General features: G+C 39.5%; 1 protein-coding gene across 1 annotated transcript in view; it reads left to right on the forward strand.

The window, feature by feature from the left end:
* mfsd8l2 (major facilitator superfamily domain containing 8-like 2) overlaps positions 1-19,274 on the forward strand; it is a 37,313-nt gene extending 18,039 nt beyond the window's left edge. The window contains exons 7-11 of the mRNA XM_057858155.1: positions 2,768-2,841; positions 5,921-6,134; positions 11,152-11,274; positions 16,812-16,942; positions 17,131-19,274. Of these exons, the coding sequence (XP_057714138.1) occupies positions 2,768-2,841; positions 5,921-6,134; positions 11,152-11,274; positions 16,812-16,942; positions 17,131-17,211 (623 nt within the window). The 3' untranslated portion in view covers positions 17,212-19,274. The remainder of the gene's footprint in view (positions 1-2,767; positions 2,842-5,920; positions 6,135-11,151; positions 11,275-16,811; positions 16,943-17,130) is intronic.
* The last annotated feature ends 4,166 nt before the right edge of the window (positions 19,275-23,440 follow it).

The following is a 23,440-nucleotide window of genomic DNA, read 5'->3' on the forward strand; positions in this document are numbered from 1 at the left end:
TTTCTTTATGCTATAGTTATCTGAATAACTCTTAATAGCTATGTCACGTTAACATACAGGCCACGTTTGCATTTCGTTGTTCATGCATCATGTAACATCATACTGTACACTTATTCAGCATGATGATCTCTATTGTATTTTTATTGTAAATTGCCTTTTAAGATGACATATCTGTTCTATTTTTATCATTTATTTGGATTTTATCAAGTAAATGTCCCCCAAAAATGTGACTTATACTCCGGTGTGACTTATATATGTTTTTTTTCCTCTTCGTTGGGCATTTTATGGCTGGTGCGACTTATAGTCCGAAAAATACGGTATGTAGATTATGCTATGTAGACTTTAAAATTCGATTTATATACAGTATATTTTTTCCAGTGAGATTTATACTGGGGCTCTTCAGATCAATACTAGGGGCACGTGCCCATTGAAATATGTCTGGTGACGCCCATGCCTCTTTGACAGCGATAGACGTCCAATCCATTGGAAGTGGGAAAGATGGAAGCAAATGAACTCATGTTTCAGGGCCGTCTAGCTGCCAGGGCTGAACATTTACCTTGCATGACTGTTTTGTTCTTCATTTGGAGTCAAAGCAGGCAGGCAGCACGTTTTGTCAATAAAGGCAGCGTGCTAGCGGTTCCTTTTCACAGGATGACGAAATCAATAGCAGGGTTTGGCTCTCGTACTGTACGTGGACACAGACAAGCTTACAGTACGGAACGTCGATGACAATCCACGCGAGCGTTCAATGACTATTTACGTGTAAACGGACACTCATTTTTGATGCAGGGTGAACGGCACATCAAATGTATACAGCTGGTACTCTCTCAGTCTGGAGTCTGTCATCATTTTCTTTTCTCTAAAGTGGGAACATTGTTTTTGCTTAATTTAAAAAAAAAAAAACACTTTAATTAAATTCTTTATACACAAATGTATGGGGATGGCGTGGCTCAGTGGTGGTCTCCACCCTGATGAACTCGCCTAAGTATCCTTGAGCAAGATACTGAACCCCACATCGCTCCTGGTGCTGTGTCACCAGTAGGTAGATGGCAATGTAGTGTAAAGCGCTTTGAGTACCTTGAGAGGTAGAAAAGCGCTATAGAAGTGTAACACCAAATGTAAATATAGAGCTGAGAAACATTTTTAATGACACCATCTCCTACTTATAGAGATAAATACAGTGTATCACAAAAGTGAGTACCCCCCCTTAGATATTGAAGTATATCTTTTCATGGGACAACACTGACAAAATGACACTTTGACACAATGAGAAGTAGTCTGTGTGCAGCTTATTTATTTTCCCCTCAAAATAACTCAAACTATAGCCATTAATTTCTAAACCCCTGGCAACAAAAGTGAGTACACCTCTTAGAAACTACGTACATCCCTAAATGTCCAAATTGAGTACTGCTTGTCATTTTCCCTCCAAAATGTCATGTGACTCGTTACAGGAGTGCTGTCAGCATTGCTGCAGAGATTGAAGAGGTGGGGGTTCAGCCGCACTCTATGTCAAATTGATGTGCATGGCTGTCACCCCAGGAGGAAGCCTCTTTTGAAGACGGTACACAAGAAAGCCTGCCCGTCTCATCAGACCATAAGACATGGTTCCAGTAAACCATGTGCTTTGTTGACATGTCTTCAGCAAACTGTTTGCGGGCTTTCTTGTGTACTGTCTTCAAAAGAAGCTTCCTCCTGGGGTGACAGCCATGCACACCAATTTGATGTATGGTCTGAGAACTAACAGGCTGACCCCCACACCTCTTCAATCTCTGCAGCAATGCTGACAGCACTCCTGTAACGACTCACGTGACATTTTGGAAGGAAAATGACAAGCAGTACTCAATTTGGACATTCAGGGATGTACGTAGTTCCCATGCAGTGTACTCACCTTTGTTGCCAGGGGTTTCGATATTAATGGCTATGTTTTGAGTTATTTAGAATTAATTTATTTTCCCCTCAATTATATAAGCTGCACACAGACTACTTTTCATTGTGTCAAAGAGTCATTTTGTCAGTGTTGTCCCATGAAAAGATATACTTAAATATTTGCAGAAATGCGAGGGGTGTACTCACTTTTGTGATGCACTGTAGTTGTAGCTAGCTAGTGACCACATCAAGTCATCCGCAAAAACGACTTTTTAAAAAACTTTGATCAAGTCATCATCCGCCATGGATGAAGTCCAATCCGTTTTGACTGGAAGGGTGGACGTTGGGTTGGACGTCTATCACTGTCAGTGTAAGCTAATGAGTTAAAAAAAAATAATAATAATTTTTTCTGGCTAAGATGCTTCCCATGATTTGACGTCCAATCTCTTTGAAGCGGGAGGGTTGATAGCAACTGAAGGAATTAGCTGCCAACCCTCCCACTTCAAATGGATTGGGCGCCTATTAACGTCAATGGTAGCCAAAGATGTAAAAAAGGAGTTTAAGCGTGTTCCATTGCAATCAGCCATCTGGCCATCCAAATTTAGCACCAGTTTCCAAGTCCATTTTCAACAATCCCTTCTGGATTCAAATTTGGAATTGATGCGAAATACACTTTGTTCTTGTCTTTACTGCATTTTTGGAAGGGAGCAAAACATGCCAGCCAGCCATTTATCTCCCACAAAAGCAGCGGAGGGATGGCCAAGCTGTGTGCATCCCGCTTCCTCATTGGAAAGTCGGCAACTTTTTTTCTGATTTATTCTCTTTCTGGGCATAAATTGCCGCTTTAGCTTTCAATTTAACGGCCGCGGCTGATTTGGTGATCTCTTTTCCTTTTTGCTAGAGTTCCTGAGGGAGGAGGTGATTGTTCTTCTCACGGCTCAGTTCATCACTCTCTTCAATCAGACGGCGCTGGAGGTGAGAAGTCGCACCCGTCGTTCCCCAAAGTCCACACTTCACGCTGTTTTAGGCGGTCGCAAACCGGCCGGAAAATAGAGCCCTTTTTCACGACCGTAAGCCGCCGTGACTTGAAAATTGTACTTACTTTTGAGGGACATTCGCTACCATTGACGGCGCTAAACGTCCAATCCACAGGGACTGGGAGGGACGAATGAACCAACATTGTTTCTATCACAGATAGAAAGACATATAGTTCTTAAAGTGATCCTCTAACTTAAATACATGTAGGTTCTAATAAACCACAATTGTTCTCTTGTACTAAAACATGTTGTTAGAAACACATAAAATGTTAAATCAATGGCAATATTTTATAATATTTAGTACATATTTTGACCATTAGTTGGCGCCATGGTTTGCGGGCTCGCAGTGATGACGTCATTGGTATCTTTCGTGTTCAACAATTGCTTATTGCTGCCTAAACTCGCGAAGTCAAATGCCACCATGTGCTGCTTTTGGATGCAATTTCCAGTCAAATGGAAACAAGGGGAGTGAAGTGAGTGGTCAAGGGGGAATTATTATTTTTAGTGAATAAATGTGCATAAGTGGAAGGTTCTCCCCCTTTCTGGTCCCTGTATGCACGTACCCTACCCACCACGCCTTACAAGTGTCGCCCGAACATGTATCCTGGATCCTCAGTCAAGCAATGTCCCACCGTGTCTGCAATATTGGTTTCGGATCTGTCCATTGTTTTGATTCGTCGGTCCCACCGCGGCTTTTCGGATCAGTCTATTTTGTGGAATCGACTGCCTGATCGCGGCTGGAACATTGCCATGGGATCGGTCTAATTCCTGGATCTTCGAGTGAGTAAAAAACGCAGATTTGGATTACTATTGCGATCTTTTTTGTTGACTATTCTTCGTGGGAGTTTTCCCCAAATCATACTAAATAATTAAAGCACTATGGCACGCTACAGTGACGACAGTGACTGACGTGGACCTTACAACAATGTTGGAGTTCGTCAGGGAACACGGGTTTGCGCACTGCTGAGCTCCCCAGTGAAGAGTGGTCAAGGTGGAAATATTATTTTTTGTGAATAAATGTGCATAAGTGGAAGCTTTTCCCCTTTTTGGTACTTATTATCCTAGCTACCACGTGTTACAATGTAGATTACACAAGGTGTGCTGTTTGGCCTGTACTGTAAGCACACGACAGCTCTGGATGCTAACAATCTACATAATTATATTGGGATAAGTTTGAAAACGCAATATGCTCACCTTGAATATCTGCTAATAAAACCGGACAGCATACACTCTCGCTCCCAACCGGGGTTCCCAACAGGACTCTCTCGCATCACCAGTTTTGCCCAACTTTTGTCTTATCAGGTATTTGCTGCACGCATTTTTCCCTGAAGCTCGTCTTGTGAACGACCGACAGTGCTGTCCTGCTCTTCACTTTTCAGATCTGGTTCGAATAGGAAGGGTAGAACTGATGACATGTCGGGAAAGCTAACTATTGACGCGCTGGAATTTCGGCATCGGGGCCAGTGACAGTAACAAGAATGGCGACATATCACTTAAAATAATTTTACCAACTTTATTAAAACAAAAACATTAAGAGGGGTTTTAATATCAAATGATGATAACCAGTGTTGTTAATAACGGCGTTAGAATATAACGGCGTTACTAACGGCGTTATTTTTTTTCAGTAATGAGTAATCTAATTAATTACTTTTCTCATCTTGGCAACGCCGTTACCGTTACTGAGGCGGGAAAGGCGTGCGTTACTATGCGTTACTAAGTTGGTTGAATAAAAAAAAAGTCTGAGGGAAACGGACTCATGGAGACGAGAGAGCAGAGCAGGAGTGGGGAACACGCTGTTGCAACCGCGATGCTAGGTGGCTCCAATAATACCTGACTGTAGCCATAGCCGACAAACTACGCCCACATGACACGGTAGATATCATATTATAGAACTAGATGCAAATGTTGGACACAGCTGCATTGGCAACATGTTTTAAGGACTACATGCGTTAGTAAACAGCCGCCATCTTAAAGCAGTAGACCTCTCAGGAAGGCTCTGATGTAGAGATCCTTCCTAGCGAACCTAAGTAACTTTTTTTTTTTTTTTTTTAAATCTAAAATGCTCCTAAATTGGCAAAATCTTAACTTAACTCTATCTTTAAATGATGAAACAGTTTTAAAACGTACACATGTTTAAAGTAGACGGAAGGGAACTAATGCAATAACGGGAGCAATTTTAACAACTTTAACGGTTGATTCACAACTTTAAAATGACTTCCACACATAGCAAAGGTTACTATCTAGTTATCGCAATACCCTTGTGTCTAGTTAAGTGGAGGGTAAAGAATTGGGCTAGGGCCAATTGTCCCCTAAACCCTTTGAACTTCACATTGCGTGACCAGTTTTGTTTTGTTTTGTTTTTTTGTTTTGTTTTCTTTTTTTTTTTTTGAGAAAAAGAAAAAAAAGAAAATTATCAATAGTTACTTTGCCAAGTAACTAATTACTCTTACATTCAGGTAACTGAGTTACTAACGCAATTACTTTTTGGGAGAAGTAATTTGTAACTGTAATTAATTACTTTTTTAAAGTAAAATTGACAACACTGACGATAACTCATACTAACATTTACCTTATAAGAATTACTTGTCTTAAAAATAGAGGATCCCTTTAAAAGATAAATGTTAGTACGAGTTATAATAATTTGATATTAAAACCCCTCTTAATGTAATTTTAGTACAATTTGTAAAATTTTACTACTAGTAGCTCGCCATTGTTGATGTCGCAGGGCGGTGATGTCACATGAGTACCCTGCCGTACTTCCATGGTGTCACTCTTTAACTATGTAAGGTAGTGATTTAAATACATCAAAAAGACCAATGTTTTATAGCAGGCTAAAGTAGGTTGTGTTTTTTTCCCATTAGCCTCAATGTAGCAATGCTAACGTTCACAGTGTTTAATATAGACGTGTTTGTATGTCTAAACTTTAATTCTGCGGCGTGTTGATGACCACTAAACATCTGTGAAAGGAACAGTTGTCTCATGGGTTTAGGGTCAATCTAAGCATTTGACCATTTCAGACCATGGTGACACCTCTGACGCAGCGCTACTTCGGCTTCGACGAGTTGGGCAACAGCGTGATGTACAGCCTGTGCGGTGTGGAAGTCATCCTGGGCTTCCTCTTCGTTCGCTGGCTGAGCGGCAAGATGGCCGACCGCGCCGTGCTGATCGCGGGCCTGCTGATCTGTTGCGCCGCCTGCGTCTGGTCCCTGGTCTTTCTCTGCGACCTCCGAGGTACTCGTATGCTAAAAACCACTGCGCTGAGATGTTACTTCACCCTAACAGCAGCGGTGAAAATCATCTTAATTGAATGAGAAAAGAGCATGCCTTAATAGCAAAGTCTTTACATCCGAGTGAGTATCCACCATCCAATATGTTATTACGAAAAGGGAAATTCAAAATATTTTTTAAAAAGCATCAATTGGCATCGGCCGATAACACACAACTGGGTGTTGGAATTAGAATGGGTGCGCCACTAAAATCGATGAATGTCTGTGGAGTTTTTTTTGGGGAAAAAAATGGCGGCCGGTGATATCGCTCGACATTTGTAAGGCCATCTGGAACACAGCGAGTCAAAGCGTCTCGCGTCTGCCTCGCCGTGTCACGTTTATCACCGGGATGACAAACGACAGGTGCCGGGGCGGGAAATTGCCTGAGTACATATAAAAGGATTACCGTAATCTCATTAGAGCCGAGTGCTATTTGTTAAAGCGTATCGTACATTTGTAAGCTATTTGTTACAGCTGAAACAGCAAAACAAAGAAAGCCATCTCCATCTCGACGTACCCGCAAACGTCATTTTGTCCCCGACCATTTAGGCGCGTGTCCGAATGACGAAATTGCATTTCCGGAATGAGATTAGGAGCTTTCGTTGACGACATTTCGGGAGAGGGAGTGGATTCGCGCAAAACAACAATCACAGCTGTACCCGCAGTTTAGTCATCTTTACCGATACAGATTACCTATGAAAAAGATTTTTCTATCCTGGCACATGAGGTGCTCTGTAGGTTGTAGTAAGTGTTTCAGGTTTAGTAAACTCATTCATTGGTATTCTGTATCTAAGGTTTAGTCATCTGTAGGTAAAGCTCACTAAAATGTGGGTACTGTTTGTTAATCTGTACCCACAGTTTACTAATCTGTGGTGTCAGTGTTGTTTTTGGCAGCCTTTAAAATTTTTGTCTTAGTCATATAGACAATAATATTTATTAGTCTTAGTCATATTTTAGTCATTTCAAATGTGTTTGTCTTCATCTAGTGTTTGTTGACGAAAACTTTTAGTCGATGTAGAATCAATATTTTCGTCTGTAAAATTCAAATTTCACTCCAAAAATAGATGAATAATGGTTTCTCACAGCAGTAGTATGAAAAAGTATCTGAACCTTTTGGAATTTCTCACATTTCTGCATAAAATCACCATCAAATGTGATCTGATCTTTGTCAAAATCACACAGTTGAGAAAACAGTGTCTGCTTTAACTAAAACCACCCAAACATTTATAGGTTTTCATGTTTTAATGAGAATAGTATGTAAACAATGACAGAAGGGAAAAATAAGTAAGTGAACCATAACATCTAATATTTTGTGCCCCCACCCCCTACCTTGGCAGCAGTCACTAAAACCAGACACTTCCTGTAGCTGCAGATCAGGCTGGCACATCAATCAGGACTAATCTTGGCCCGTTCTTCTCGACAAAACTGCTGGAGTTCAGTCAGATTCCTGGGATGTCTGGCATGAATCACTGTCTCTAGGTCATGCCACAGCATCTCAGTAGGGTTCAAGTCTGGACTTTGATTTGGCCACTACAGAACATGTATTTTGTTCTTCTGAAACCATTCTGAAGTAGATTTACGTCTGTGCTTTGGTTAATAGTCTTGTTGCAACATCCATCGTCTTTTTAGCTTCAACTGTCTGACAGACGGCCTCTGGTTTTCCTGCAAAACATCCTGATAAACTTTTCAATTCATTCTTCTATTAATGATTGCAAGTTGTCCAGGCCCTCAGGTAGCAAAACAGCCCCAAATCATCATGCTTCCTCCACCATGCTGCACATTGGGGATGAGGTGTTGATGTCGGTGAGCTGTTCCATTTTTCCTCCACACATCACGTTGTGTTTTCCTCCCAAACAATTGAACTTTGGTTTCATTAATCCACTAAATAGTTTGCCAAAACGTTTGTGGAGTGTCCAAGTGCCTTTTTGTGAACATTAAACGAACAACAATGTTTTTTTTTTTTTGACAGCAGTGGCTCCCTCGGCGTAGTCCTCCCATGAACACCGTTCTTGGCCATAGTTTTACATATAGTTGATGTGTGCACAGGAATATTGGACTGTGCCAGTAATATCTGTAAGTTTTTAGCAGACACTTAAGGGTTCTTTTTTTACCTCTCTGAGTATTCTGCGCTGAACTCTTGGCATCATCTTTGGTGGACGGCCATTCCTTGGGAGAGAAGCAACAGTGCCAAACTCGCTCCTTTTTGGAGACAACTTCTCTGGCTGTTGATTGATGAACACCCGGACTTTTAGAGATGGTTTTGTATCCTTTCCCAGCTTTATACAATTCAAAAATCCCCGATCGCAGGTCTTCAGAAAGCTCTTTTGACCGAGCCATGTTGCACATCAGACAATGCTTCTCATCAAGACAATTCTTACCAGGTGTGTGTTTTATTGTGGGCAGGGCAGCTTTAAACTAGAGCTGTCCCGACTAGTCGACGTTGTCGACGTCATCGATGATATAAATGCGTCGACGGGCAAAACATACCAGCGACGGGTAATGACGGGTTAAAAAAAAAATTACATGCGGATAAAGTTAAGAATGGCGGGCGCTCGCGATGCAAGCGGCTGTTACTGGCACCCCCAAGGGGCCCGCTGTTATTTCAATGTGACCGGCATTGTCAGGTTGAGCAAAGAGGAAGAAAATGGGCGAGCGAGAGAGAGGGAGCAAGATCTGTGAGTTGGGAAAGTGCGCGGGTAGCGCGGAGTTCAGTGGCCGCCACCCCACGTTTTTGTTTTGGTCAATAAAAGTATCCATAAAGAGCCACCCGACGCCTCTCGGTGTTTTTATGTACGCCGTCGCCTTCCTCAGGAGGAAATTGGATGAACCGACGACAACAAGTCAAGTGAATCACCGGTTCACTCCTCACTACAGCGAGGAGTTGAAAACAGTGCCATTTACCAAAAAGGGCAGAATTGGTGACACGTAAAAGTGGCATAAAGCCAAAAAAGCGGACAGGAATAGCCAGAGTCTGGAATTTTTTCAAGGAAAATATGGAGGGTGCCACTGTGTATACTCTTAGCTAAGCTGAGCTCGCATACCACGGTAGCACGTCGGCTATGAACGAACACTTGAAGCGCCGTCACCCGAGTATAATTTTCGAAGACAACAAAAAACAACAAGCTAGCGGATTGTAAGTCCATACAACTTTCCAACGATTTTTTTAAATGGAAGTTACCGTTATGTGCGTCGTATCAACGTGCAATTTTATTTAATAAAATGATTAATATATATAATGATTTTTTTTAAAAATTATTATTAAATTTATTAGGATCATGGAAGCTCCCACTTGTGGAAAATATATACATATATCCTGTATATGCATTATATAATAAAAATATACATGGAAACAGCACTGGCCTGCTTACTGTAATCCATGACTGCACTAAGGTTAGTTACTTTATATTATAAAGTATCAGTGTGTATATACATATAGTAGTATACAATAAAATTCTATATATTTAATTTTTGTTACTGTGAGTATGTGTGCCTCTCATTCAAAATAATTGTGGTAATATTTCAGTGTGCCCTCTACTTTATCTATTGATAAGTTGAACACTTTATACTTTATAAGTTGAACAGTTTTTCCCCTCCCCCAAAAAATGTGGAATGCACACCAGAAAAAGCATCTGAACTCACACAAAGTATTCTGAAAATGGTTGTCCGGGACATTCATTGTAACATTTAGAACAATATAGACAATGACATACCACTAAAAGAGTAAGAATTGTTTTGACTCCTATTAAAGAGGTGAAGTCTCAGTGTTTCTGTTTACATTTTTTTTTGCACTAGTCAATGCCAGCATCATTTGACCTCATTGTTTGTGATTTATTATTGATATTTATGTTATTTAGTTATACATTAATAAAGATTGTAGGTGTTCCAAAATGTTTTTGTAAATTAATAAGCTTTAACAAAAATTTCATTATAAAAGTAGAATTTTTTTTCCTTTTTTTTCTTAGATTAGTCGACTAATCGTAAAAATAGTCGGCTGACTAATAGGGAGGAAATTAGTCGTTTGGGACAGCCCTACTTTAAACCACTCATCACTGATTAGGCACACACCTGTTTGGGAAAAAATAGTTTCAATTGCTCTTTAAGTCTCCTTAGGCAGAAGGATCACTTACTTATTTTCCCCCTTTTGGTCATTGTTTGCATGCTATCCCCATTAAAATATGAAAACCTATAAATTCTATAATTGTTTTAGTTAAAGCTAAACTTAAACTTTTTTTTTCATCTGTGGGATTTTGACAAAGATCAGATCATAATTGATGGTGATTTTATGCAGAAATGTGAGAAATTCCAAAAGGTTCAGATACTTTTTCATACCACTGTATTTCGAATGAACATTGACCGACGACAAGCACATAATGTAGCATCACGTGATAATACACACTCAGCAGGAAAACAGTACATTATTATCAATGAATTATACCCTCAAGACGCCACGAACTATATGTAAAATAAAAAGTCTGTTAAAGTTTAAGAGGATACTCACTGTTGGCAATAGCATAATGCTAACGCGAGCATGAATGCTATGCTAATGCTACGAGTTACATTTAGTGTGTGATGAACACTCCGCAAACACCTTTAAAGGCTAAAGCAACACTGAATATTCTCTCTTGCCAAGATAAGAAGACAAATCTTACCGTGTGTGTCTCAAAACAAGCAATGGGGAGACTGGAGAGGACACTATTGGGTGAGTTGAGGGGGGGCGCAGCACGTCACATGAGAGACACAACCAGACACTGCTACGATGCATGCTACCTACACATAAAATGATGTCACTCATTGTGAACATGTGACGGAAACTATAGCGCATTTTCATCTCGTCAGCCGAAAATTGGCTTTCGTGTCATTTGTTCGTCGACAAAATATTTTCGTTATTATCATTGTTGATGAAAACAACACTCGTGGGTACAGTTTAGTAATCTTTGAGTAAAGTGGATACGCTCTGCGAATAAAGACGCCTTGCCTTCCAGGTAGCTACGAGTGGAAACTGTCGGCCTTTGTTATCGGTGTCTTCCTTCAGCTGTTGGGGCTCCCCTTTGTGGCAGTATCTCAGGTGTCTCTCTTCTCCAAAGTCACGGCGGAGAAAACGCAAGGTCAGTTCTTTTACACGCATAGGCTGGAAATGACAAAATCCACTTCTTTGGAAAGTCGTACGATGTTTGCCCGTTCAGGTAGTCCCAGGGTTATGAAGGAGTGCCATTCCTAGGCCGGCGATGTAACCTGAATTTCAGCGGATTAACCCTTTAAGTACCCTAAAATACCCCCTGAACTTCAAAATAACTGTCCAAAAACATGTATTATACATTATATTTATAAGATAAAGTAAAAAATAAGGTACTGTGAGGTATGTTGTGTTAAATGCCATGATACTCAATTACTATTAGGGCTTTAAAAAAAAAAATTCAGGCTTTACTTGCGAGTGAGTCACTTTGTTGAAAGAAAAGGGCACTGTGGAAAGAGTAGGGAGCCGAGAGAAAGGGGATATCATGGCCGCTCAGGTCGCCAGCGTCCTCTCTCTTAAAGTGAGCCTGCCGTCCGAACTAAAAAAAAAAAAAAAAAAAAACGGGTCGGGACTCGCAAGAGGAGTCCGCGCTGGGGGGAAGCGGCAAGAGCAGCAGCAACATGAGAACAAGGTAGTGGGACCTGACGCTGTCAGGAACTGCAGGATGGTGGCGGTGTTGCTAGGGGAGAAGGGGATCCGGACCTGTACTACAAAAATTTGATTCAAGGGCCTTCACATTCAAGGAATCTGACCTTTTAGCCAGACTGCCGGAATCACGCCAGCCAAACCGCCGGACCCACGCTGGCGCGGCTCCAATGACCCAGGCCAGCAAGACTCCGTCAACCTTGCCAAAAGGCCAAACTCCGCGTGTTCACCTTGGTCTTAACCCCTTGTACTGACTCCATTTTGAAAGCTGGAAGAAGGCTTCGAAACACAAGTTGACAATTTATTCAGGTTGATAGCCATCAAACGGCAAGGCAAAATAGCGACGGACCCAGGCGAACATTCAGGGTTACCATATCACAAGTCAAGAAAAGGTTCCCAGGAAAAAAATGACAATGCTTAGTTAAACATTCAGTCTTTTTGATTGTGGATTGATTTGTGGATTGGACAGGAGGATTCGGGAGTTACGGTTGTCAGGGCAACAAGAGATGTGGATTTTGCCACCTCAGCGTCAAAGGGGTTCTTGGAGTCTCGTCAGTCGTGTTATAAGTAGGATATCAGGTGTTCTCCGGTGTTCCTTGTGTTGGGACACGACGTGCCGCCATTTGTTCTGTACTGTCCGCGAGAAATGATTGCGAGAGTTGGTTGTACTCAGACGTAGGCTTGTCAGCGTAAATCTTGCTCAATTAGTTGCAAGACACGTTGGGCTTCCGTGATAAGAAGGCATCATGTATCTCTTATGCCCTATATTCTGCTTGTTTTCCTTAAACTATGGTATAAGTGCTATTTATTTTATATTAGGTGTGTTAGAGTACCGTATTGGCCCAAATATAAGACGCTGTTATTTGCAATGAAATAAGACTGAAAAAGCCGGAGTCGTCTTATATTCACGGTCTAGACGTTATACCCATTCACAACGCTAGATGGCGCCAGATATTATTGAAGCGATGTTCTGTTATGACAGAGCTCAGCTACTCTCAAGTTTAACCAGTTTGCATTATTTTATTGCAATGTTTCTCCTTATTTAGATTTGTTTCAAGACTACATTTACAGTTACTTCACTTTGATGGTTAATGCAGTTATTGCAATTTTGTTGTTTTATCACAATAGATTGGTTTATTTACATTTCAAAACGCAGAAGCCATTCATCTACGAATGTGAATGCACTATTTAAATGTTCAGATATTAAGATTCGAATGAGGCAAAATAACATGCTTTTTCTCTCAAATATATTGTTATAATTATTAGAGATGTCGATCACGTCATTTTCAAAGTATCAGAATCAGCAAAAAAATATCGGCCATGCCATTTTTTAATATGTATACTGTATATTTTTTAATTCAGTCATTTTCTAATTGTATTTAGCGTTACAAACATAATATATTACACTCATCCAGAGTCTTTAGTTTAGGCGTAAGGTAGGGTTATCAAATTTATCCCGATAACGGCGGTAATTAATAATAAAAAAAAAAAAAAGTGTCACGTTAAAATATTTAACGCAATTAATACATGCGCTGCACGACCCACTCACGCACTGTCATGCTCAATCTGTAATGGTGCCGTTTTACCTATATAGAGAATTAAAAGGCAGCGTATAATGAGTAGAGTGAATTTTGGCAACCTTTGGAGCCTTTTTTTTAATTGGCTAAAGCCTTACAATCCCTCTCCCTACGATTAGAAATAACATGGGAAGCAATGTGGGGAAGCAAGGTAGCAATTGATCTTTTTCTTAACATCTTAAGTTATATCCCAGCGCAGAGCAGATATATCAATTGGTAGCACTATGCACAGTCATGGTTCCACTTCCCATCATGCATTTGGGTTGAATGGCTACAGTATCATTTACTGAAAGCTCAACAAATACACTAGATGGCAATATTTAGTCACAATATACAAAGTCACAAGTCTTTCTATCCGTGGATCCCTCTCCCAGAAAGAATGTTAATAATGTAAATGCCATCTTGAGGATTTATTGTCATAATAAACAAATACAGTACTAATGTACTGTATGTTGAATGTATATATTCGTCCGAGTTTTATTCATTTTTTTCTTATTGCATTACCAAAATGTATATGATCGGGAAAAATTATCGGGAATGATTGGAATTGAATCGGGAGCAAAAAAAAAAGCAATCGGATCGGGAAATATCGGGATCGGCAGATACTCAAACTAAAACGATCGGATTGGGAGCAAAAAAACATGATCGGAACAACCCTAATAATTTTTTTTTTTCAGATGTACTGTAATTATTTTCTGTATAAAAATTCATTTGGTGTTCAAAAGGTTATTTTTAAAACTTGAGTCTTGAAAAAGGGGGTCGTCTTATAATCAGGGCCGTCTTATATTCGAACCAATACGGTAATACAAACAGTCAAACAGTAAATATGAGAAAAGATACTATTCCCTGATTGATTATATTAAGTGTGTTAGAATAATGCAAACAGTTAGACGGCGCCTACGAGAAAAGGTACTATTTCCTTCAACATGCAACATGGCAATGAGCCGGAAGACAATGTTCTTCTTATAAATATTATACGGCTGCAGCAGGCTCTTGTCTATTTATAATGATAATAAGAAGAATGTCTGCCGTGCCATGGCTCATTTTAAAAGCCAACTTGGCGGAAAACAAATATTAGGCGTATTTTGTTTTACGATTTCTGTTCAATGAACTAATATTGGAAAAACGGATTATAGCTCGTTTTCCGTTATTGAATTACCACTTTTTAATCAGGAAACGGTAGACTATTAATTTCTCGTTTTTTGTTCACACATATAAACAAACAAAGAAAAAACTGATTAGGGCTCGTTTTCCATTTTTTGTTTGCCAAAACTAGAAGGAATAAACGAACGATAATGGCTTGTGCTACACATAGGCCGAGTTTGACTTTTGGGGCAGGGGCACAATATGTTGATGACCCCGAAACGCACTGTCAGCAATAAAATTACCTTTCAAGAATATTTATAATAATAAGTTGACAATTATGGAGGTAGATTTGTGTCTTTATTAATCCAAAAAAAAAAGTTGCTTCAATCAAAATATATATTTTGAACCCAAAAAACGAAATTTAAAAAACTAAAAAAATGCATGCGTGATTTTTCTTAGATTTTTGTTTTTTGTTTTTTTGATTGAAGCAACTTTTTTGATTGAAGTAATGTTGATTTGTGTTTGAGCCACATTTTGGCTAGGACATTCTTGTCTTTATTAGTCAATCTAAAAATAAGTTTTCTTTGATTGAAGCAATCTTTTTTGTGTTTGGGCCAATTTATGATTAGGACATTTATATCTAAATCATTCAATCCCATAAAAAAGTTGCTTCAATCAAAAAAAAAAAAAAAATATATATATATATATATATATATATTTTCAATCAAAGAACAATTTTTAAAAAATATTTTCTTTTCTTTTTCTTTTGAAAATTATTTGCAAAGCTAAGGTGCTCGAAAAATAAATTTGACCCATTAAAAAATATATTAGGGCTGTCAAACGATTAAATTTTTTGATCGAGTTAATCACAGCTTAAAAATTAATTAATCGTTATCAATTGCAATTCAAACCATCTATAAAATATGCCATATTTTTCTGTAAATTATTTTTGGAATGGAAATATAAGACACAAGACGGATATATACATTCAACATACTGTACATAAGTACTGTATTTGTTTGTTATAACAATAAATCAACAAGATGGCATTAACATTATTAACATTTTCTTAAAGCGATCCATGGATAGAAAGACTTGTAGTTCTTAAAAGATAAATGTTAGTACAAGTTATAGAAATTTTATTTAAAACCCTCTTAATGTTTTCGTTTTAACAAAATTTGTAACATTTTCAATCAAAAAATAAACTAGTAGCTCGCCATTGTTGATGTCAATAATTACACAATGCTCATGGTGCTGAAACCCATAAAATCAGTCACACCCAGGCGCCAGCAGAGGGTGACAAAACACAAGTAACAAGTGGACATGACACTGTGCTGTCATTTTAATATATAGGGAAGTCAATTAAATGCAATGACACTTTTCAGCCACCAGAGGCGGCCTGGCCCCACCTTTAAATCCGCTTATGCTGCTACATACAGTAACTACGGTGTCTTTAGACCAGGGGTGCCCAAACTTTTTGCAAAGAGGGCAAAATTTGGTGTGGTAAAAATGTGGGGGGCCGACCTTGGCTGACATCCTTTATGAAGAACAATATATTTAAGCAAATTTTAGCAAGCCATTCTGTGTGTCACATATGCTTTATTATTTTTTCAAATTAATAATTTCAACAATCTCACAACTAGCCAACTAGCGTTCTCTTTCGACTCTCGAGCTCTTGCGAAATACTGCTGCTGTGAAATTAAACTAGCTTCAACTTGCTTCAATTTCTCGCTGCGTATCTTCCCTGTAATCTTGTCGTACATGTCAGCGTGTCTTGTTTGGTAATATCGCCTCACATTGAACTCTTTAAAAACAGTGACTGTCTCTTTGCAAATGAGGCAGACACAGTTGTTGCGTATTGCGTGTTGCGTCCAATTTCCACCTATCCTTGAAGCGTCGGCCGTCGCAGTTAACTTTTTTGTTGTTGTTGATTGTTGCCATTTTAGAAAACTGGAAGTCAAGGGTCACACTGGGTAATGTTGCTTAGAGTGCTGCTGCCTTTTAGTGGGTAAATGAGGGGCAGCATTTAGTGTGTAAGCTACTTCATATGCTGGTAGCAGTACGGCTGGCCGATTTATTAAGTCTGTGTGTGGTCCAGACGTTATTGATTTTATGACAGAGGCTGGGGGCCGGATTAAATTTGACCACGGGCCGGACTTTGAACATGTCTGCTTTAGACAATTGGTTTGCAAATGTCTGAGGACTTCAAAGTTAGTGTACGCAAAAACATTAACAGAAACATGAGTGGCGAATTCACATGCCTTCAGCCTGTAAAAAGACAGGGAAATCACATTGAATAACTGTGTTGTTCCACTAACAGGATTCAGCCAAGGAATACGACGATCGGTAGGAGGCCTCGCTACCATCATGGGTCCTTTGTGGGCCGGAGGCTTGACCAATCATTTATACATCATGATTGGCATGATGCTAGCACTCCTTTTGATGGTCACAGTAAGTCTCACTTTTCTGTTTTACTCTTTATTCGGCGCCATTGACGCCGATAGACGTTCAAATGAATTGGGCATCTGTCATCATCATTGGTGCCAAATGAGTTAACGTTAATCATGATAGTAAAGTGCAGTACTTTTTAACGTTTTCCGGTATTGACAAAAATTTATCGCGTGCGCGCTGCGTTTCAGGTGATGACGGCGTTGTCGTACGGCCGCTTAACTCAGCCACGTGTATGGCGCTGCGCACGAAGCTCGGACAATGGCGGATAACAGACGTTCATTTCGGGGAGGAGGATCCGTGCACGCCCAAAGACTGGAAAAGACTGTGACCAACAGAACAGTCGTCAATAGTGGAAAAACTGAACTGAAATGCAATTTTCAGGTGTTATTATTTGACTTCGGTGTTTTATTTTCCTTGTTCCATATTTTTCTTTTTCATTGTATTTTACACATTGACACAAGAAACACAAGATAACTTTTCAACCTTTATAAAATATTTTTATAACATTTGTGAAAATATGTCGAATGACAATTAGTTGAATGACACATCTTTTATATCTTGAGGGGGTCTGTATCGCTTTCACTGGCACTAATTAACTTTGAGGAGGTGGCAGGAACCCTGCACACACACAAAAAAACCTACAAATGTGCTGACTGCTTTACAGCATACGTCACTTCCATAAGCGGATTTTAAGGGGGGCTAGGGGGACCAGGCCCTCCCTGGTGGCCGACAAGTGTCATTGCATATATTTGACTTTCCTATATATATATATATATATATAAAAGTTGTAAAGCAATAAAACTTAATGAAAGAACAACAAAACAACAAAAATGAAAGAAATGAAATGAACAAAAAAATATATTTTCATAATGAGTTGAAATTATTTTTCAAACAGATCATGTGACAAGCAACTTAGACGATCATTTGCTTTGCATAAAATTCCCCCCCCCCCCCCCCCCCAAAAAAAAATAGGGGAGGGCAATTTTATTTTTCAAATGATTTTTTTCTTTGATTGAATTTTTTTATTTTGGGGGGGGGGTTAAATGATTTAGACACAAATGTCCTACCCATAATATGGCCCAAACACAAAAAGGATTGCATCAATTAAAGAAAGGTTTTTCAATGAAAAATTAAGTGTTTGAAACTTTAAATGCAAATTTCAATTCTAAAATATTTGTTCGCATTCAAAAACTTTTTCCATGATTGAAATTTTTAACTTTTTTTTTTTGATTGAAGTGATTTTTCTTTTTGAAAATATATATTTTTTGAAACAACTCATTTTTTGATTGAAAAATAAAGAAAAAAATGACAAAAGAAAAATAGCTTTCACATGCATTTTTTCAGTTCCAAATTTATTTTTGCATTCAAACACATTTGATTTGATTGAAGCGACTTTTTTTTTGACTGAATAATAAAGACACAAATCTACCTCCATATGACTCCGCCCAGGGGATACCATTTTTGACACCGGCGAGCGTACCATATTCAATGGATGACGATCTTGGCGAAAAGTATTGCCTAAGCAGCCTGATTTAGAATTCCTCTCAAGAATGATGGAAAACAAATAACGCTCATTGTCAACTTATTATTATAAATATTCTTGTAAGTTAATTTTTATTGCTGACACTGCGTTTCGGGGTCATCAACAGGTTGTGCCCCCCTTCCCCAAAAGTCAAACTCCGCCTATGGTCACTTCCAGTGTTGGGAAAGTTCATTTTCTACATGAACTAGTTCAAATTGCAGTTGACAAATTTTAAAATGAACTGTTCAGTTCATAGTTCATAATTCAAAATTTTGAACTAAAGTTCATGGTTCCAAAAAATGAACTTTTGTAGTTCAGTTCTTTTTGTTCGCCAAAAATTTTTGCAAGCTATTATTGGCAGTGTCCATATAGAACCACAGACAGCAATTCATGTATCCTTTTTAACACTGAAACTATGTGTCAGATTCATCTTCATATTCAATTTCAAATCCTTGTCCAACCAGGGTTTACACTAGCAGTGAAGGGGCAGCCTTCAGACTACTGGGATTTCCATAATGCTTTGCTGCCACTCATTCAGTCCACACATTAGCAGCTCTACAGCTTTTATCTACAGTATATTTTCATGAGCATAAGCAAAACCTTGCTGTATACTGCAGAACTAGGTTGTCTAGCTGCGGCTGGGAGAGACAGAAAACGGGGCCACTCTGGTATGCTGTTAGCGGTATTTGGGTGGCAGAGGTACTGCTCTGGCCAACCGTTGCCGTCTCTTTCTTAATCGCACATGCTCGCAGTCGCAGATACCTAGCAAGGCTTGTCGCATGCTTTATATCGATGTGCCGTTTAAGGTTGGCTAAAGACATGACCGACGTACGGACGGTCTTCTTCAATCCAGGTGGACAAAGTTTACAAGTAAACGTTATATTTTTTGCCATCCGGGTCGGTACTGACCTTTTCGTAAAACTCTTTTAAATGCTGGTACTGTGTACAAAGTTGCTCTGAGCGGACCGGGTTTCGAGAGCGGCCAGCTTCTGACTCCATGCTGCCGTTGTTGTGATGACGTATTTGCTTAAACAATACGGCCGTGAGAGGCAGCTTGGGTTGCCAGGTTGGATAATTTTCCGCTATTAAGGTTCATTTTTTTTATTGTGTGTTTTTATAATATGCAGTTTTGTCGGTAAGGCTCTAAATGTGATGAACTCATGAACGAAGTTATGAGCACCGCTCACAACCGCTAGAATGAGCGCGTTCACAGTAACGTTAATGAGACAGAAATATGATGCGTTCAATTCACGTTCGCCCAAAATACGAACGTGTTCATGAACGATCGTTCATTGAACGCGTTCATGCACAACACTGGTCACTTCCATCTTTTCCCCATTCATTATAAAAGATGGAAGTCGTTGCGAATGCTTTTGCGCAAATTCTGCAAAGATGACAGAGCAACAAAAGAGACAAAAAAGTTTTGTTTGTGGGGGAGAAAAATAACGGTGGCCATGGACCTCATAATGTATTGATGGCTCTGATCGGTTATGCACCGCGCCTCGCATTCAAGTAGGGGCTAGAGGAGCTATTTATAAACACGGACACAGCGTTCTAACGCCGGATTTCTGTTTTGTTATGAAAACGTTGTGAAAAAACTCAATGGGATAAATTAGCCGCTACTGCATTGGCATCATAGTTCGCAATATTTACGTAAAATAAACGTTGACTGCACGTTTTTGTTGTCGCTTTCAACCAAGAATCCAGAGTTTTATGTCCATATCTATAAAGAATTTGGGGATTTGAGCATTTATTCACAAGAATTTTCAACGTAAAAAGCTCTGTTTACATCAGGCGGCCGCTAGCTACACTCACTAATGGACTAGCATTGTACTTTGACATATTTACCGTACGTAAAATAAATACTAACTGCACGATTTTTTTGCTTTAAGCATTTATTCACAAGAATTTTCAAGGGAAAAAGCTCTGTTTACATATGGCTGCCACTAATTTGCTTACTAACGAGCATCATAGTTCATAATATTTACGTAAAATAAACCTAACTTCAGTTTTTTTTTGCTTTTAACCAAGAATCGAGACTGTTTTACGTCCCTATCTAAAAAGAATTTGGGGATTTAGCATTTGTTCACAAGAATTTTCAACGTAAAAAGCTCTGTTTACATCAGGCGGCTAGCTTCTAGCTACATTCACTAACAGACTAGCATTGTACTTCGACATATTTACATAAAATAAACGCTAACTGTATGTTTTTTTTTTTAAAACCATAAATCAAGACTTTTTTAGGCCCGTATCTATAAAGAATTCGGGGATTTAAGCATTTATTCTCAACAATTTTCACCGGAAAAGCTCTGTTTACATCAGGTGGCCGCTAGCTACATTCACTAACAGACTAGCATTGTACTTCAATATATTTACGTAAAATAAGTGCTTAGCTACACGCAAGCAAGACTGTTTTACCTCCATATCTATAAAGAACTTGTGGATTTAAGCATTTATTCACAAGAATTTTCAACAAAAAAAGCTTTTTGTCTGTGATTCCACTTGAACATTTTTGACGGCCTCGCCAACAATGCAGGGCCCCTATTTATCGACCTCGTGTCCCGTCAATACATTATGAAGTCTATGGGGTGGCTACCAGGATTTACAGATTCATCCTTCACACAGCCACTGGAAAAAGAAACCTAGTTTCATCCATCTGGAGGTGACCAGAAGATTGATTTTCGATTGATTGGTGATTTTACGACACTGTTCGGGTGTGCACTGGTCCTCATGGGAAACACAGTCTTCCTGAAGGCAAAACACTACTGATTTTGTCCACTGGCGTCGCTAAAATCAACCAAAACTGAAAAGTTACCAAGTGTTGCTTTAATTCCTGTAGACCGCTCATGTTTCAGAACCATTGACAGCGCTAGACGTCCATTCCCTTTTGACTGGGAGTGGCAAATGAACAACCGTTCCCGTTAATGGCAGCCAATGAGTTAAATGACTGCTCCATGACGTTAAAAAAAACCTGAAAAACAATTCGTGAACGTTCATGTGCTGCCACCCTCCCACTTCTATTAAAGATCAACTCCTTTTTGTCCATTGAGTTTTTAACAGCCACATGATTGGACATTTATCATCGTCAATGGTACTGAAAGACTTAATTGAAGTCCAGTTAACTGACGTTGACTTAAAATATCAAGTTCTGACAAATTTTCCACCAATATATTAATTGTGACCACTGACTACTCTACATTGTACTTGAGTGCCATTGATTTTCACCCTTAATAGCAAAATTCCCCGCAAGGGGGCACTGTTGCTTTCATGTAGATGATGTGTTAGGGTCTAATTGATGAAGAAAGTGATTCTTCTCCCAACTAAACTATTTATACTCTCATGTGTTGATGGAAACATAAGAGAAGAGGTTTTTCCATGTGACCCAACTTCTCATTCCTTTTCTCCAGTCTCTTTCTCTCTGTGATAAGACAAAAAAAAAAAAGAAATGAAACGGTTGACACCCGGAGTGTAAAAGTGGAGCTGTCAACGTCTTCTCAGCTTCATGACAGTGAGCTGACAGGAGCGCATGTTCAAAAATAGTGACGCATTGCTGATTGCTTAATATTTCTTTCAAATGAAAACTAGCAAATTTTTACAGCTCAATCAAAAGACAAAGACTTGACTGCGCCACAAAGAGCATATCTGAAAATATACCGCCACGACCTAAATCGTGCTTGTCAGCTGAGCATATTTATTCTTTCACAATTGAGAATTTACAGCTTTACTTTGTTTGTTATTCAGCACTTGTCATGCTGTTAACTCTTTATATGCCACTCATTAAAACTGGAACTACCTGTTTTTTTGGCTATAAAGAAATACCAGAGAGGCGTCAAATGAACGCGATACCAAAATAACTACTTGGCTTTGTCAAACAATAGACCATTCCGACAAGCAATCAAGCATACAACCCCCCAACACACTCCTGTATAGTCGCTGCCTAGGTGTGAAGGGGAGTTTTCACTCTGGATTGCTGCAATTAGCATCTTGAATATTTGCAAATCCAGGGCTCCCTTTGCTTTGTCGAACACGGAGATGGCCAGTCGCCGTGTTCTACAATATTGATTGACATGGCAGCACTGAATGCATATGTGTTGTATCAGGCAAGCACCGGAAGGCAAGAGAGATGGGTGGACTTCTTGGTGGGTCTTGCAAAGGAATTACAGTGGGGCAAATAAGTATATAGTCAACCACTAATTGTGCAAGTTCTCCCACTTGAAAATATTAGAGAGATCTGTAATTGTCAACATGGGTAAACCTCAACCATGCGAGACAATGTGGAGAAAAAAAAAAAAAAAAAAAACAGAAACTCACATTGTTTGATTTTTAAAGAATTCATTTGCAAATCATGGTGGAAAATAAGTATTTGGTCAATACCAAAAGTTCATCTCAATACTTAATTATGTACCCTTTGTTGGCAATAAAAGAGGCCAAACGTTTTCTGTAACTCTTCACAAGCTTTTCACACACTGTTGCTGGTATTTTGGCCCATTCCTCCATGCAGATCTCCTCTAGAGCAGTGATGTTTTGGGGCTGTCGGTGGGCAACACGGACTTTCAACTCCCTCCTTACCCCGTGGCGTCAAGATGATAACAAGAACAGTGAGCAAAAATCCCAGAATCACACGGGGGCACCTAGTGAATGACCTACAGGGAGCTGGGACCACAGTAACAAAGGCTACTATCAGTAACACAATGCACCGCCAGGGACTCAAATCCTGCACTGCCAGACGTGTCCCCCTGCTGAAGCCAGTACACGTCCAGGCCCGTCTGCGGTTCGCTAGAGAGCATTTGTATGATCTAGAAGAGGACTGGGAGAATGTGTTATGGTCAGATGAAACCAAAATAGAACTTTTTGGTAGAAACACAGGTTCTTGTGTTTGGAGGAAAAAGAATACTGAATTGCACCATACCCACTGTGAAGCATGGGGGTGGAAACATCATGCTTTGGGGCTGTTTTTCTGCAAAGGGACCAGGATG

Source organism: Corythoichthys intestinalis, chromosome 14 (genome assembly GCF_030265065.1).
Source record: "Corythoichthys intestinalis isolate RoL2023-P3 chromosome 14, ASM3026506v1, whole genome shotgun sequence".
In the NCBI taxonomy this organism is placed as follows: Eukaryota; Metazoa; Chordata; class Actinopteri; order Syngnathiformes; family Syngnathidae; genus Corythoichthys; species Corythoichthys intestinalis.